Genomic DNA, 18,215 nt, shown 5'->3' on the forward strand with positions numbered 1-18,215 from the left:
ACTTGTTTAGCGAGGCGTAGTTACACAAACAACAACATTACTATGAGGTCTCACAGTGCGCATGGACGCACAGGGTCACACACGAACCAATCACAGAGCTCTATTCAACGCTGCGCGTTCGATTTGCTGCTTCACTTAAGCAAGCATCGTTTGTGAATACGGGGGATCATTTTTATAAGCATGTGGGATTTTGATATTTAACCACTACAAGGAAGCTAAGGTATCAGTGCTTCCTTCAGAGCGGGTGTCATGCTCTCGAACAATGGTCCAATCGATACCTATATATACTTGGCGGGATAAAAAACTTCGTCACCGCGGTGCAGGATCGTACGCGCGGCGGTGTCTGCCATAGAACTCCCGTGCCAGCGCCATCTGTTGGGCACTAATTACACTAGCTTGTATCACTGACCGCTTGCTCGTCGGCGGGGCGGTATGGGCGGGGCGCGTGGGGCGCGCGCGTGCGGGGCGCGGGGCGGGGCGCGGGCCGCAGCGCGTCGGCGGCGCAGTCCACGCACAGCAGGCGGCGCAGGTCGGCCGCGAGCCCGCCGCGGAACACCCACGGCTCCTGTGCGCCGCTCTCGAAGGCTTCGCGCCAGCCTTTGGGGAACCCTGTGCGAGCGCCATTTTTGGGCGACAACTACACTGGTTTGTAGCGAGGCGCATCACTTACCGCTTACTCGTCGGTGGGGCGGCACCCACGGCTACTGTGCGCCGTCTTGAAGGCACGAGCTTGTTTAGCGAGGCGTAGTTACCGCTTGTTGATCACAAACATTACTATGAGGTCTCACAGTGCGCATGGACGCACAGGGTCACACACGAACCAATCACAGAGCTCTATTCAACGCTGTGCGTTCGATTTGTTGCGTAACTTAAGCAAGCATCGTTTGTAAATACGGGGGATTTTTATAAGTATGTGGGATTTTGATATTCAACCACAACAAGGCAGCTAAGATGTCAGTGCTTCCTTCTCGGGAACCAGGGTCCCATTGATACCATCTCCGTTTTCCTATATATACTTGGCGGGGTAAAAAACTTCGTCACCGCGATGCAGTCTCGTACGCGCGGCGGTCCGCGCCATAGTAACTCCTGCGCAGCGCCATCTGTTGAGCACTAACTACACTAGCTTGTACTCACCGCTTGCTCGTCGGCAGGGCGGTAGACGCGGCGGTGTCTGCCATAGAACTCCTGTGCCAGCGCCATCTGTTGAGCGCTAACCACACTAGCTTGTACTCACCGCTTGCTCGTCGGCGGGGCGGTAGACGCGGGGCGCGTGGGGCGCGCGCGTGCGGGGCGCGGGGCGGGGCGCGGGCCGCAGCGCGTCGGCGGCGCAGTCCACGCACAGCAGGCGGCGCAGGTCGGCCGCGAGCCCGCCGCGGAACACCCACGGCTCCTGTGCGCCGCTCTCGAAAGCTTCCCACCAGCCTTTGGGGAACCCTAGGCGAGCAACATCGGTTGGGCGACGTCTACACTGATTTGTAGCGAGGCGCATCACTTACTTACCGCTTGCTCTTCGGCAGGGCGGCCACCCACGGCTACTGTGCGCCGTCTTGAAGTAGCTTGTTTAGCGAGGCGTAGTTACCGCTTGTTGATGGTAGATTTACGCCGGCGTATTCACAAGCATTACTATGAGGTCTCACAGCGCGCATGGACGCACAGGGTCACAAACGAACCAATCACAGAGCTCTATTCAACTCTGTGCGTTCGATTTGCTGCTTCACTTAAGCAAGCATCGTTTGTGAATATGGATCATTTTTATAAGCATGTGGGATTTTGATATCCAACCACAACAAGGAAGCTTTTAAATGTCAGTGCTTCCGGGCGGGTGTCATGCTCGGGAATCAAGGTCCCAGTTTTCCTATATATACTTGGCGGGATAAAAAACTTCGTCACCGCGATGCAGGATCGTACGCGCGGCGGTCCGCGCCATAGTAACTCCAGCGCAGCGCCATCTGTTGATTGCTAACTACACTCACCGCAGCGCCATCTGTTGGTCGACGTCTGCACTAGCTTGTATCACTAACCGCTTGCTCGTCGGCGGGGCGGTAGACGCGGGGCGCGTGGGGCGCGCGCGTGCGGGGCGCGGGGCGGGGCGCGGGCCGCAGCGCGTCGGCGGCGCAGTCCACGCACAGCAGGCGGCGCAGGTCGGCCGCGAGCCCGCCGCGGAACACCCACGGCTCCTGTGCGCCGCTCTCGAAGGCCTCCCGCCAGCCTTTGGAGAACCCTGAAAACGCATACACGTTAAGGTGATGCCTTGCGAATATTGAGCGTTTTAAAGAAGCGCAGAATTAGTTTTAATCGTACTTTTCTTATTACTTATGTTCTTATTTTGAAATATGTCATAGTTGACTAATAAATCTAGTGTCTGGTCGAAGCCGAAACATGAATGGAAACAATTTTCTCGATAGAAAAAAAATCCAAAAATGACCCTTCTATTACTCGGTTTTTTGTTTTATAAGCAGATAGGCTAATATTTCAATACCAAATTTTGTATATTGGTAAGGTAATAACATATTCTAAGTACTGGTCGAGTTATTTTCTTTAAATAGTGTTTGGTTTTTCAATAAATACATGATTTCCGATTTTTGTCGCTTACGTTATTTTATTTATTTATTTATTTATTTATTTATTTACACTTTTGCACATACATATGTACAGTGGCGGACTTAATGCCAGGTGGCATTATCTGCCAGTCAACCACAGGTCGAGTAGAGAGATTAAGGCGGTGTAATAAATATGACGTTTAATTAATATACCTACTTACATAGCATTTTATTTTATTATTACATTATATTTATTCCGCGCCGCGCGCGCTATTGCTGTCCCTTTCCTCGCACTGAGAAATCATATTTCTATCCCTCTGTGTGCGAGGCATTTAGTCGGCCGAAAACTTTTACGAGGTAGCGCCTTAAGGCGACATCGACAAAGGCTTTGAACGTTAGGCCCGGTTTCTACCAAGGCGGAACGGAACAGACAAGTGTTTTACTTCATTTCTCCGCTTCGCAACGCTATCAAATTTTGTAGAAAAATATGACTGCTCGACACTTCTCCGCACTGCTCCACTCCGCTCTGTCTAGGTGGAAACCAGGCCTTTTATCTCAGCTACACTACTCGAAATTAACCGAAGACATCCGACTTCCCAAAATTATCGGTTAGACACCTTTAAAGTGTTACACATGTAAGCACTAACTAGTTGAACAGTTAAAGCGGTACCATTATTACTTTCACCCAAATTAAATAGTTTATAAGCGATGACTTACATGTATAGGTGCCTTGTATGTTCGTCGCTACATTTGCAGGGAATTTGCCTAGTTCTGAAACAAAATGAACACTAGGTTAAAATAAAAACTTATTTATTTTGAAAATGAAGAAAACATTAAATGACATCAGTGACATCTTAAAATTCGAAATCGTTTCGCTCTTTTTTTTGTTCGCTTTCTACCACAAATGTTACTGTCTCCACAGATGTCATTTCATCTACACTTTAGAGGAGAATGATCCTCATAAGGGGGAGCAAACCTTTGCCTCAATTTAACAATATTTTCAGCGAAAGGACGTCCACAGCTAGACAGAGGTGTCCCCTAGGATATCCTTAACAAAGTAACACTTACCCAGCCACCCGACGAAGCCGTCCAAAAGTGCTAGGACTCCGCACAGGTCCCAGACATAAGGATGCAGTTCTGCGTACAACTCTCTATTGGCCGAGAACGCTAGACGCCGCGACAATCGCCTAGTCCGCTGCACCCACCACGCGAATACAAAAAGTAAACACTCTCACCTCTTTACACGCTATGATTCTCGGGTCCGCACATCTCCGCTCCGCTATAGTGACAATAACCTCTCCGCTATGCCGCTTGTCTCCGCTTTGGAGGAACACAGCTCATAAAAAGCGAAGCGAATCTTTTTCTTCAATGTATAGATGACTTATACTGAACCGTCCCTTCTGACATTGTCAGGAGGGCGCCACTATCAATGCTGGATCATTAGTTCCGATTATTGCCACGTTGGGCAACCATATAATTGTGACATTAGCAGGAGGGCGCTACTATCAATGCTGGGTTGTTAGTTTTAGATTTTTGCCACTTGAAGTTTCAAAATCTTTGGACTATAACAGTATTTACAGCGAAAGGACGGCCACAGCTGAACAAAGGCGTCCCCTAGGATATCCTTAACAAAGTAACACTTACCCAGCCACCCAACGAAGCCGTCCAAAAGCGCTAGGACTCCGCACAGGTCCCATACATAAGGGTGCAGTTCCGCGTACAACTCTCTATTAGCCGAGAACGCTAAACGCCGCGACAATCGCCTAGTCCGCTGCACCCACCACGCGAAACGGCTTCGGCGGCGGCGCCATTCGCTAGTCTGGAACAATATTTATTTATTAGGTACACAGTAGGGATGTTATGGATATGTAGTTTCGGTTATGGATGCGGTTACGGATATAGGAATAATATTATACCGGCTTCGGTTACGGTTACGGATGTTTGTGCTTTAGAAAGCAATTTGCAATAGTTGTCCAACACTGTTCATTTATAGCCGCACACTATAAATCTAAAAAAAAAGTAATAAAAAAATAAAAATTGATACTAGATGGCATTATAAAGGTAAATCAGGCTGTTGTGCCTTTACATATAATGCTATACAAAAAACAATTTAAACTGCCTACATCCGAAACTATCCGAAACTTTTGAATCGGTTACGGTTACGGTTTCGGATATTTTTTTATTTCGGATATCTGAAAGTTTCGGTTACGGTTACGGATATCCATAACATCCCTGGTACACAGTTATTATACATGGTTAACACGTCACGTTTTTTTTATCCACAACAAGGAATCCTGCATCTCCCCTGATGATGATAAAACCAAAAGTGGAATGAAACTTCACTCGGAATCCTCAACCACAGAGGAACTAGCTATCTTACTGATGCCGGAAAACAACAATGCTGTTAACATTGTTTTTAAAAATAATGATCCAAAAATTGAGCTAAAGGCTTATTCAGTGGCCACATAATAATTGAGAATGCATATATTTATTTTCAATCAATGTTGTAGTAACGTCGCAGTAAGATAGATAAAGCCGTAATATAGTTATATCCCTAGGGATATAATTATATACCGTAACATAGTTATACGAAAGCGATTCATTACTATCTCACTAGGAATATAGTTATAAAACGGCCCAAGTTTAGTGACGTTTAGTAACACTAATAGATTTCCCCACAAAGCTGTAAAATAGTCCCAGACTGTCCTCACCTCAGGTTTATTCCCTCTTGGTTGCATACTCGCCGCGTGGGTAGTCAACCAGTTGAAGTCTTGTAACAACCAAATGCTGTAAAAAAGAATCCAAAAGCTGTCCTCACCTCCGCGCAGCGTAGGACGTCCACAAGGTCGACCGACGACCTCATAAAGGTAGCTTAAAGGCGCTGGATGCAGGCCGCCACCAACCGGCCATTGTGGATATCATTGGGGGAGGCCTATGTTCAGCAGTGGACGTCCTATGGCTGAAATGATGATGATGAAGCTCACTTTTCATCACAGATCGTATCTAGTTTTCGCGGAGTGTGTACAATAATTACTAATTAATTACCAATAAACAAGACGTAAGTATGTCCAAAAAAATAGAGAATCCAAAACCTATCCTCACCTCAGGTTTATTCCCCCTCGGTTGCATACTCGCCGCATGCGTCGTCAACCAGTTGAAGTCGTGCAGCAACCGCAACCCACGGGAACCGTGTTCAAAGGGTAGGTAGAAGAGATCGCACAGCAGCAGTAAGTCGTATGATAATTACCAAAAAACTCGACATACGTTGTGAAAAGAGAATCCAAAAACTGTCCTCACCTCTGCGCAGCGTAGGACGTCCACAAGGTGGACCGACGACCTCATAAAGGTAGCGGGAAGGCGCTGGATGCAGGCTGCCACCAACCGGCCATTTTGGAAATCATTGGGGGAGGCCTATGTTCAGCAGTGGACGTCCTATGGCTGAAAATGATGATGATCCTCACCTCAGGTTTATTCCCTCTTGGTTGCATACTCGCCGCATGCGTCGTCAACCAGTTGAAGTCGTGTAACAACCGCAACCCACGGGAACCGTGTTCAAAGGGTAGGTAGAAGAGATCGCACAGCAGCAGTAAGTCGTCCGCTATGAGCGCATTCTCGTCAACTGTTGGTTCTTCTAGGGTTCTGTAGAATAAAAACGACAAGTAAGAACTATGTGTGTCAACAAATTTGACATATTATATCAGACTATTTTAAACTTTATTGCCTTGAGTTAAGGTCCAAAAACCATGAAAAATTGAAGGGTTAACACCATGTATTTACTCACTCATCCACAGGCTCCACTGGTTCGGTCATTTCTACCATCATATCCGTACTTAGCGGACTGTTACTGGGCTCCACTTGCATTGAACCATTCTGCAAATTGAACAAAACCGCGTTTAAATTATAGAAAATTCCTGATAGAATGAATCTGCTTTGAGACTTTTTCAAACATTTAATAAACGATGTAAAGTTTACGCTATTGTTCTCATTCACCAGATGCAAAACTCGCTCATGCCATCGTTCATTCATGAACTAAATACTATCTTCGCTATATAGTCGTTCATTCATTCATTAAAAACTAACCTCGCTCATGCGGTCGTTCATTCATTCACCTGATAATAATATCCTCGCCAACGCAATTGTTCATACATTAACTAAATTTAAACCTAGTCAGTTACGTCGTTCATTCATTCACAGAGAACTAAACTAACACAAACCGTTGTTCATTCATTCGCTAAATATTAAGCTCACTCAAACCGTTGTCGCCTAACCTCATCATCATCATCATCTCAGCTATAGGACGTCCACTGGCCTCCCCTAATGCTTTCCATACCCGGTTGGTAGCGGCCTGCGTCCGTCCGTTTCCTGCTACCATTATGATGTCGTCAGTCCACCTTGTGGGTGGACGTCCCACGCTGCGTTTTCCGGTACGCAGCCTCCACTCCAGAACCTTGCTGCCCCATCGGCCGTCAGCCTAACCTCACACTTCACTAAATTATAACCTCGTTCAGTCACTCACTAAATTCTAACGTAGCTTAAACCGTTGTTCATTCATTCACTAGATAGTAAATACTAACCTCGCTCATTCCGTCGTTCATGCAGACGTCACCTTCAGTGGCTGCCGGCTCCATGATGCCTGCCTCTGGTTCTGGCGCGAACAGCGACCCGCGGCTGGGACTCAGCGTTTGTGGGGTGTCTGGGAAAGACCATGTTTAAACGTTAATAACAGTTAATTTGCAGATGGCAATAAGAGTAGGCGCACACCGTTGATTTTTAGTTGGCCGATAGTTGTGACCGATTTCAAATTGTATGAAGAATCGGCCAAATCGAATCGGCGTAGTGTGCGCACTCCCATACACGCCCAGACTGATCAACAGCCCGACTAAACTATCGGCCGACGAAAAATCAACGGTGTGCGCCTACTCTTAAGGTTTATGAAGGACTAAATGATTAGAAAAAAGAGTTCTGTCTACAATCTTTTTTTTTAAACTTCTCTAATTACTAATAAGGCTGAAGTTTTACTGTCAACGCACAGCCATATGGCATATTATGGAAACTTATTTTGTACAATCCGTCAAAAAGGCGAAACTAGGTTTTTGTAGGTTTCAGCGTCAAATAATTGGTGACGCCCAAAGTGGCCAAAAAAGTTGACAACACAAACTTATTCCAATGAGGGCTATCGTTGTAGCGCTCACCAGTTAGCGCCACTGTAGAGTAAGGTCCTGTCACTTGCTAGTAGCGAAGACAGTGGCGCCAACTAGTGAGCGCTAAAGTGGTAGGAGGACTATCGCATTTGCACTCATCAAGATGGCGCCACTGTAGAGTAAGGTCCTGTCAATCGCCAGGGGTGCCAACTGCTAAGTATAAAAACGATAGCCCTCATTGTAACAAAGACGTGTTGCGAACCTTCATCTACTTTAGGTGTCACGAACAATTTTTTGCACTTTTCCTAATCTCAAACCTACTGAATATACACACTTGGTCCAGTCGTTTCGGAGGTATGTCACGACAATTTTATTTAATAAAGAAGTAACAACCTACCTCCTAGACTCATCTCCCCATTCCTCTGTGTTTCCCCGACCAACGGCTCCATATCATCCACTATAATATTATCCGTGTCATCATCTTTATCCTTCTTCATATCTTCTATAAAACTGGCAGTTTCCAGAACACTGTCTCCACTTAACGTCTCATCTGCCTTTTCTATCATAGACTGATCCAACTTGTTGTTTTCTTCAAGCGCCTTGATGCCCAAGATGGGCACGGGTAAGGTGGATATAGGTATTTCTGAGGGTAAAGATATGTTGGAACTGGCTATGGGTATGATGGGGTTTGGAATAGACTCGTTAAGGATGACTTTAGTTGGCGATACTAGGGAGTTCATCACTGGATTCGCGACCGGGTTGAAGGTTTCGTTTGGTGATATCTGTAAAAGGAATTTTCAATTTGTTATTTTTCTTTGGAATTTAGAAAGAATTATAAACTACTAGCTTTCCGCCCGCGGCTTCGCCCGCGTGGAATTTTGTTTGTCACAGAAAAACCTTACCGCGCGCGTCCCTGTTTCAAAAACCGGGATAAAAACTATCCTATGTCCTTTACCGGGACTCAAACTATCTCTATGCCAAATTTCATCGAAATCGCTTCAGTGGTTTAGGCGTGAAAGCGTGATAGACAGACAGACAGAGTTACTTTCGCATTTATAATATCTACTATAGATTTGGATCTATTTTGTGGATTATGGTCTGTCATGAAAAACCCTTTATACTATGGACGATTACTGATCAAAAACATTTTTCATATAGGTACATGGTGTCCCAAAAAGTAGTGTCGAGCTAAATCCCAGAGGTGAAGCATCACTAGGGCTATCTGAAACACTCACATGTATTTTCTGCGATTTTTGATAGTTTTCATACTTTTCAAATTGTCGGCTGTGCTGTAAGGATCTGTGATATGTTCTAGAGACCCGTGGTTTGCTCTGGGGACCTTTGTCACGCTCTAGGGACCTGTGTCACACTCTAGGGACCTGTGCTGTGCCCTAGGGACTGATGCTGTGTTCTAGACACATGTTCTGTGCTTTGGAGACTTGTGTTGTACTCTAGATTCTCACACCAGTGGCTAGTAGAGGTCGATCGGTGCTCGCGGAACACACGTCTGCCAACGCCTGTAGCACGGTAATACTATCTATACAGTATTCCAACTCAGCCTTATTTCTGAAATAAATGTCAACAACCGCGCGCTACGTCACCGTATGACAACATGCGATAGGGCTGCCCTCCTGCAGACCCTATTTTCATTACATCTGCCTACTAGAATTTCTATCTAGTTTTGTGAATGTATTTTGTGATTGTAATTTTTTATTTTATTTTGACAAACAAAATACTTTGTGAATGAAATAGGATAAAAATGCATATTGTTTTATGATTAGTAGATTTAATTTAAGAAATACATATTTGTGTTAAGATTTAGTAACAAATCTTATACATTTGCGACCGTAAAATGTATGCGCCTCGACTGAGGCTTACAAAATGCTTGATTATTATACAGGGTGTTAGGTAAAATGGGTTTATAAGCGGACACTAGCCCATGTTAACATGTGCATATAAACGGTATGGTGAAGTCAGAAAATTGATATCATCATTTTAATAATTTTAATTTTCATACAAATCTGATTTTATAAATTTTATTTTGTATGAAAATTTAAAAAATAATATGATGATATCACTGACTTCACCATACCATTTACATGCACATGTTAACATAGGCTAGTGTCGGCTTATAAACCCATTTACCTAACACCCTGTATAAATAGGTAGTTGTAATTATTATTATAAAAAAAAGCACTTACTGTTTAAAAAACAACACATCGTTCATTTATTACTGTGGCAAATTCGCGACACCCCCGACTTTTGCATGTCGAGCGCATACCGAGATTTGAATTTCGAAGGAAAGCTCGCGTTTCGTCCGTTTATATGAAGTTACAATACTGTATGATAGTATTACCGTGCCTGTAGCTGACTTGTGTTGACACAGGGGATGGCGGGGGTCATATCAGCTGTGCTGTGGTCTAGGGACCTATACTATGCTCTAGGGGCCTATGCTGTGGTCTATGAGCATACCATGTGCACTAGGGATCTTTTGGAGACTTGTACTTGTGTAGACACACACCAGTAGCCAGGAGAGGTCGACCGTTGCTCGCAATTGCAGCGAGCAGAGCAGAGAGTATTTGACTGGTGGACACAGGGGATGATGGGGTCATGTTACTGTGATGTGCTTTAGGAACTAATGCCGTGCTCTAGGAACATTTGCTGTGCTCTAGGGACATTTGCTGTGCTCTAGGGAATCTAGACACTTACTCCAGTGGCCAATAGAGGTCGATCGTTGCTCGCAGAACACACGTCTGCCAACGCTTGTAGTTGACTGGTATTGACACAGGGGATGGCGGGGGTCATATCAGCTGTACTGTTCTCTAAGGACCTATACTAAATACTATGCTCTAGAGACCTGTGCTGTGGTCTATGGTCATACCATGTGCTCTAGGGACCTTTTGAAGACTTGTACTGTGCTTTAGACACTCACACCAGTAGCCAGGAGAGGTCGCAGGAGCAACGCTCGCAGTTGCAGAGAGCAGAGCAGAGAGTATTGGACTGGTGGACACAGGGGATGATGGGGTCATGTTAGCTGTGCTGTGCTCTAGGGACCTGTGCTGTGCTCTAAGGACCTGTGTTATGCACTAAGGACCTGTGCTATGCACTAAGGACCTGTGCTGTGCTAAGCTATACTCACTCCAGTAGCCAATAGAGGCCGGTCGTTGCTCGCAGAACACACGTCTGCCAACGCTTGAAGCTGACTTGTGTTGACACAGGGGATGGCGGGGGTCATATCAGCTGTGCTGTGCTCTAGGGACCTGTGCTGTGCTCTAAGGAACTGTGCTGTGCTCTAGGGACCTATACTATGCTCTAGGGACTGGTGCTATGCTCACTCCAGTAGCCAATAGAGGCCGGTCGTTGCTCGCAGAACACACGTCTGCCAACGCTTGAAGCTGACTTGTGTTGACACAGGGGATGGCGGGGGTCATGTCAGCTGTGCTGTGCTCTAGGGACCTGTGCTGTGCTCTAAGGACCTGTGCTATACTCACTCCAGTAGCCAGTAGAGGCCGGTCGTTGCTCGCGGAACACACATCTGCCAACGCTTGAAGCTGACTTGTGTTGACACAGGGGATGGCGGGGGTCATGTCAGCTGTGCTGTGCTCTAGGGACCTGTGCTGTGCTCTAAGGACCTGTGCTATACTCACTCCAGTAGCCAGTAGAGGCCGGTCGTTGCTCGCAGAACACACGTCTGCCAACGCTTGAAGCTGACTTGTGTTGACACAGGGGATGGCGGGGGTCATGTCAGCTGTGCTTTAAGGACCTGTGCTGTGCTCTATGGACCTGTGCTGTGCTCTAAGGACCTGTGCTGTGCTAAGCTATACTCACTCCAGTAGCCAATAAAGGCCGGTCGTTGCTCGCAGAGCACACATCTGCCAACGCTTGAAGCCGACTTGTGTTCACACAGGGGATGACGGGGGTCATATCAGTTGTGCTGTGGTCTAGGAACCTGTGCTGTGCTCTAAGGACCTGTGCTATACTCACTTCAGTAGCCAATAGAGGTCGATCGTTGCTTGCAGAGCACACGTCTGCCAACGCTTTTAATTGACTGTGTTGACGCAGGGGGTCATATGAGCTGTGCTGTGCTCTAGGGACTTGTGATAGAGATCAGTGGTTTGCTCTGAGGACCTGTGTCACGCTGTAGGGACCTGTGCTGTGCTCTAAGGACCTGTGCTGTGCTCTAGGGACCTGTGCTGTGCTCTAATGACATGTGCTGTACTCTAGAGACCTGTGCTATGGTCTAAGGACCTGTGCTATGCTCTAAGGACCTATACTATGCTCTAGGGACCTGTGCTGTGCTAAGCTATACTCACTCCAGTAGCCAATAAAGGCCGGTCGTTGCTCGCAGAACACACGTCTGCCAACGCTTGAAGCTGACTTGTGTTGACACAGGGGATGGCGGGGGTCATGTCAGCTGTGCTGTGCTCTAGGGACATGTGCTGTGGTCTAAGGACCTGTGCTGTGCTCTAGGGACCTGTGCTATACTCACTCCAGTAGCCAGTAGAGGCCGGTCGTTGCTCGCAGAACACACGTCTGCCAACGCTTGAAGCTGACTTGTGTTGACACAGGGGATGGCGGGAGTCATGTCAGCTGTGCTGTGCTCTAGGGACCTATACTATGCTCTAGGGACCTGTGCTGTGCCTTAGCACAGTATAGCTTACTATACTCACGCCAGTAGCCAGTAGAGGCCGGTCGTTGCTCGCAGAACACACGTCTGCCAACGCTTGAAGCTGACTTGTGTTAACACAGGGGATGGCGGGAGTCATGTCAGCTGTGCTGTGGTCTAGGGACCTGTGCTGTGCTCTAAGGACCTGTGCTATACTCACTCCAGTAGCCAATAGAGGCCGATCGTTGCTCGCAGAACACACGTCTGCCAACGCTTTTAATTGACTGTGTTGACGCAGGGGGTCATATGAGCTGTGCTGTGCTCTAGGGACTTGTGATAGAGATCAGTGGTTTGCTCTGAGGACCTGTGTCACGCTGTAGGGACCTGTGCTGTGCTCTAGAGACCTGTGCTGTGCTCTAAGGACATGTGCTGTGCTCTAGAGACCTGAGCTGTGGTCTAAGGACCTGTGCTAAGCTCTAGGGACCTGTGCTGTGCTCTAAGGACCTGTGCTGTGCTAAGCTATACTCACGCCAGTAGCCAGTAGAGGCCGGTCGTTGCTCGCAGAACACACGTCTGCCAACGCTTGAAGCTGACTTGTGTTGACACAGGGGATGGCGGGGGTCATGTCAGCTGTGCTCTTCTCTAAGGACCTATACTATGCTCTAGGGACCTGTGCTGTGCTCTATGGGCATACTATGTGCACTAGGGACCTTTTGAAGACTTGTACTGTGCTTTAGACACTCACATCAGTGGCCAGGAGAGTACGACCGTTGCTCGAAGTTGCAGAGAGCAGAGCAGAGAGTATTTGACTGGTGGACACAGGGGATGATGGGGTCACGTTAGCTGTGATGTGCCTTAGGAACTAACGCCGTGCTCTAGGAACATATGCTGTGCTCTAGGGACATTTGCTGTGCTCTAGGGAATCTAGACACTTACTCCAGTAGCCAATAGAGGCCGGTCGTTGCTCGCAGAACACACGTTTGCCAACGCTTGAAGCTGACTTGTGTTAACACAGGGGATGGCGGGGGTCATGTCAGCTGTGCTGTGCTCTAGGGACCTATACTATGCTCTAAGGACCTGTGCTCTACTCACTCCAGTAGCCAGTAGAGGCCGGTCGTTGCTCGCGGAACATACGTCTGCCAACGCTTTAAATTGACTGTGTTGACGCAGGGGGTCATATGAGCTGTGCTGTGCTCTAGGGACTTGTGATAGAGATCAGTGGTTTGCTCTGAGGACCTGTGTCACGCTGTAGGGACCTGTGCTGTGCTCTAAGGACCTGTGCTGTGCTCTAGAGACCTGTGCTGTGGTCTAAGGACCTGTGCTATGCTTTATGGACCTGTGCTATGCTCGAAGGACCTGTGCTGTGCTAAGCTATACTCACGCCAGTAGCCAGTAGAGGCCGGTCGTTGCTCGCGGAACACACGTCTGCCAACGCTTGAAGCTGACTTGTGTTGACACAGGGGATGGCGGGGGTCATGTCAGCTGTGCTGTGGTCTAAGGACATGTGCTGTGGTCTAAGGACCTGTGCTATGCTCTAAGGACCTGTGCTGTGCTCTAGGGACCTGTGCTGTGCTCTAAGGACCTGTGCTATACTCACTCCAGTAGCCAATAGAGGCCGGTCGTTGCTCGCAGAACACACATCTGCCAACGCTTGAAGCTGACTTGTATTGACACAGGGGATGGCGGGGGTCATATCTTACGTTAACTTTGTTGCGTCTTGTTTGAATAGTGTAATTGGTACTACCGTTCTATTCATGAATAAATAAATAAATATCAGCTGTGCTGTGCTCTAGGGACCTGTGCTGTGCTAAGTTATACTCACGCCAGTAGCCAGTAGAGGCCGGTCGTTGCTCGCAGAACACACGTCTGCCAACGCTTGAAGCTGACTTGTGTTCACACAGGGGATGGCTGGGGTCATGTCAGCTGTGCTTTAAGGACCTGTGCTGTGCTCTAAGGACCTGTGCTATACTCACGCCAGTAGCCAGTAGAGGCCGGTCGTTGCTCGCAGAACACACATCTGCCAACGCTTGAAGCTGACTTGTGTTGACGCAGGGGGTCATATGAGCTGTGCTGTGCTCTAGGGACTTGTGATAGAGATCAGTGGTTTGTTCTGAGGACCTGTGTCACGCTGTAGGGACCTGTGCTGTGCTCTAAGGACCTGTGCTGTGCTCTAGAGACCTGTGCTGTGCTCTAAGGAACTGTGCTGTGCTCTAGGAACCTGTGATGTGCTCTAAGGACCTGTGCTGTGCTAAGCTATACTCACTCCAGTAGCCAATAAAGGCCGGTCGTTGCTCGCGGAACACACGTCTGCCAACGCTTGAAGCTGACTGGTATTGACACAGGGGATGGCGGGGGTCATGTCAGCTGTGCTGTTCTCTAAGGACCTATACTATGCTCTAGGGACCTGTGCTGTGCTCTATGGTCATACCATGTGCACTAGGGACCTTTTGAAGACTTGTACTGTGCTTTAGACACTTACTCCAGTAGCCAGGAGAGGTCGCAGGAGCAACGCTCGCAGTTGCAGAGAGCAGAGCAGAGAGTATTGGACTGGTGGACACAGGGGATGATGGGGTCATGTTAGCTGTGCTGTGCTCTAGGGACCTGTGCTGTGCTCTAAGGACCTGTGTTATGCACTAAGGACCTGTGCTATGCACTAAGGACCTGTGCTGTGCTAAGCTATACTCACTCCAGTAGCCAATAGAGGCCGGTCGTTGCTCGCAGAACACACGTCTGCCAACGCTTGAAGCTGACTTGTGTTGACACAGGGGATAGGGGGGTCATGTCAGCTGTGCTCTTCTCTAAGGACCTATACTATGCTCTAGGGGCCTGTGCTGTGGTCTATGAGCATACCATGTGCACTAGGAACCTTTTGGAGACTTGTACTGTGCTTTAGACACTCACACCAGTAGCCAAGAGAGGTCGCAGGAGCAACGCTCGCAGTTGCAGAGAGCAGAGCAGAGAGTATTGGACTGGTGGACACAGGGGATGATGGGGTCATGTTAGCTGTGCTGTGCTCTAGGGACCTGTGCTGTGCTCTAAGGACCTGTGTTATGCACTAAGGACCTGTGCTATGCACTAAGGACCTGTGCTGTGCTAAGCTATACTCACGCCAGTAGCCAGTAGAGGCCGGTCGTTGCTCGCGGAACACACGTCTGCCAACGCTTGAAGCTGACTTGTGTTGACACAGGGGATGGCGGGGGTCATGTCAGCTGTGCTGGTCGTGGACGTGTTGCTCGTAGCTGTCATGAGCGACATGCACGTGTTGACTGAAGGGAGGATGGGGATGATTGGCACTGGAGGTACTGTAACAAAAAAGCACTTGTTTTTATATAATACTAGCTTTCCGCCCGCGGCTTCGCCCGCGTGGAATTTTGTCTGTCACAGAAAAACTTTATCGCGCGCGTCCCTGTTTCAAAAACCGGGATAAAAACTATCCTATGTTCTTTCCCGGGACTCAAACTATCTCTATGCCAAATTTCATCAAAATCGGTTGCGAGGTTTAAGCGGGAAAGCGTAACAGACAGACAGACAGACAGACAGACAGACAGACAGAGTTACTTTCGCATTTATAATATTAGTTGGGATTAGTAACTAGCGGCCGCCCGCGACTTCGTACACGTGGATGCCGTTTTACTCCCTTAGGGGTGGAGTTTCGTAAAATCCGTTCTAAGTGAGCACCTTTGTTCTAAAAGGAACCCCCATGCAAAATTTGAGACTCCTAGCTCTCATAGTTTCTGAGATTTCGTGATGAGTGAGTGAGTCAGTCTATCAATGACCTTTCGCTTTTATAAATATGGATTAATTTGTATTGCACAAAATACTCGTGGTAAGCTAAATATGCGTGTTACGAGTGAGTTCACCACAATAGTCCAGCGGTGAAGGGGTTCAACTCGCGTTACTCGGATCACGAGTCAGCCAGTTCGAAACCTACACCGTTAGGCTATTGTTACTTATAACTGTTTTCTGACTTGACCTGAATGATACTCTCAAAATGGAATGGAATTAATATTGCATGCTCAATATGAGCAATCTATTGTAACGAATTTTATGCCCAAACAACTGCAAACTGTACACAGAAAAAGCAATAAATAAATTCTATTCTATGGTATTGAAAAATTTGTTTCACCTGTGACCGGTGGCTGTGGTTTGATAACAGGTCCTTGCGCCGTTTTAGGTATTGCAAACTCTGGCAACCACTCGTTGATTGCTTCCCTGTAAACAGAAAAAAAATTATGTACACAAAGAAACCATTTCCCCCCATCTCTCTGTTGTATGGTTTTGAGCTAAGGTCACCCGGGGCGAAGGCAACTTAGGCAACTATAATCATCATCATCATCATGTCAGCCATAGGACGCCCACTGCTGAACATAGGCCTCCCCTAATGCTTTCAATCGATCAACGTGGAAAGCATTAGGGAAAAAAACTATAATACTAAAAAGCAATGATTGCTTTTTGCTTCAACAGATGACACTTTTCAAAATCCATCAGATTAAGAATAAAACCCATTATAGTTCTTGCAACTCACGAACGCAAGTGAGCTTTACTTGTGTGTGTACGTGTACAGACGACAGCACATCAGACTATACATTTGCGTTGCAAAGCCGCCCTTATCGCAACTACGTAAGATACCACGGTGTTTACGTTGACGTGCTGTCGACTGTACTTGCACATAACGATAGTGATAGTAAACCTTTTGAAACACGAACAGTAGCGAGCCTTCACACATGTAAAGCGCACTCACCTTCGCGAATTGCAACAACTATAGTCTTTTTCACGTAAGATGATCCGTATGACACTTCAAGGTTATCCATATTACGCATACTACATATGCAGAATATTTTTGGAAAAATATTTGTATTTTATTAGCAATATAATAAAAAAAAATTAACTACTTGTCTTGAAATATATAGTAAAATCTGAGTCTATTGATTATATTTTAATTAAATACGATGTAAAAATATTTTTTATTTAATGTACGCAATGTGTGAAACGGAATAGATTTAGTGCTGGGGTATTTCTTGTATAATAAAATCGATTATTTCCGCGGTTCATTAATCGATTGCAGTGAATACTTAGTTATTAAAAACATCACAAAAATCAACTATATTTTTCGATTATTGACTTTAATAAACGCATTGAAAATAAATTAATAGTTTTTAATTTAAAGAAACAGAACCAGTACTTTTTAGGAATCGTTTTTTTGAACACGAACCATGAAATTTGAATATTATCAATAAAAAATTGTTACAATAATATTTGTAATTAAAAAAAACATGTTTTTTGTAAAATAACACCTATACAAAATATTTCTCTAAAAGTAGGTTATTACTAACTCTTCGAAAAAAATCGATAGATAAATCGCTATGGTTTAGTTATGTGACATCTCTAAATCTTTCAAACTCGAAACGTCATACGGATCATCTTAGGTGAAAAAGACTATAATAGTCGCTTTAGCCTCGTTGTTTCTTTTGCCCCGGGTGACCTTACCAATTATACTGTAGGTAAGTGTCCTCTCTCATGCCCAATACTCCAATATAGTTTTACCTCAGCGCTTGTCGATGGTGGTACACGTGTTTGCCCAGAGGTAATGGGGCTTCGTCTTCACAAACACCTTGCTCGCCTTCCCGCTCCAGCTTAATGTCCCATGACACTGCTTCCACTGAAAACAGGATACTTAGAGTAGGCGCACGCCGTTGATTTTTAGTTGGCCGATAGTTGTGCCCGATTTTAAATTGTATGAAGAATCGGCCAAATCGAATCGGCGTAGTGTGCGCACTCCCATACATGCCCATACTGATCAACTGCCCGACTAAACTATCGGCCGACGAAAAATCAACGGTGTGCGCCTACTCTTACTATATTGTAACAAAATGTAAAAAAGATAATATAGTTATGGTTTTTCACAGTATAAAAAATCGTACATAGACA

At 46.4% G+C, this 18,215-nt stretch overlaps 1 protein-coding gene across 1 annotated transcript in view; it reads right to left on the reverse strand.

The window, feature by feature from the left end:
- Positions 1-18,215, reverse strand: part of LOC135083723 (protein O-GlcNAcase) — a 47,101-nt gene that overhangs the window by 19,455 nt on the left and 9,431 nt on the right. Inside the window, exons 8-17 of the mRNA XM_063978447.1 lie at positions 17,832-17,946; positions 16,414-16,499; positions 15,396-15,589; positions 8,079-8,463; positions 7,115-7,233; positions 6,322-6,410; positions 6,002-6,179; positions 4,185-4,359; positions 3,258-3,311; positions 2,022-2,221 (exon numbers count right to left, since the gene is read on the reverse strand). Of these exons, the coding sequence (XP_063834517.1) occupies positions 2,022-2,221; positions 3,258-3,311; positions 4,185-4,359; positions 6,002-6,179; positions 6,322-6,410; positions 7,115-7,233; positions 8,079-8,463; positions 15,396-15,589; positions 16,414-16,499; positions 17,832-17,946 (1,595 nt within the window). The remainder of the gene's footprint in view (positions 1-2,021; positions 2,222-3,257; positions 3,312-4,184; positions 4,360-6,001; positions 6,180-6,321; positions 6,411-7,114; positions 7,234-8,078; positions 8,464-15,395; positions 15,590-16,413; positions 16,500-17,831; positions 17,947-18,215) is intronic.

This window comes from Ostrinia nubilalis, chromosome 24, assembly GCF_963855985.1.
Source record: "Ostrinia nubilalis chromosome 24, ilOstNubi1.1, whole genome shotgun sequence".
Taxonomy (NCBI): Eukaryota; Metazoa; Arthropoda; class Insecta; order Lepidoptera; family Crambidae; genus Ostrinia; species Ostrinia nubilalis.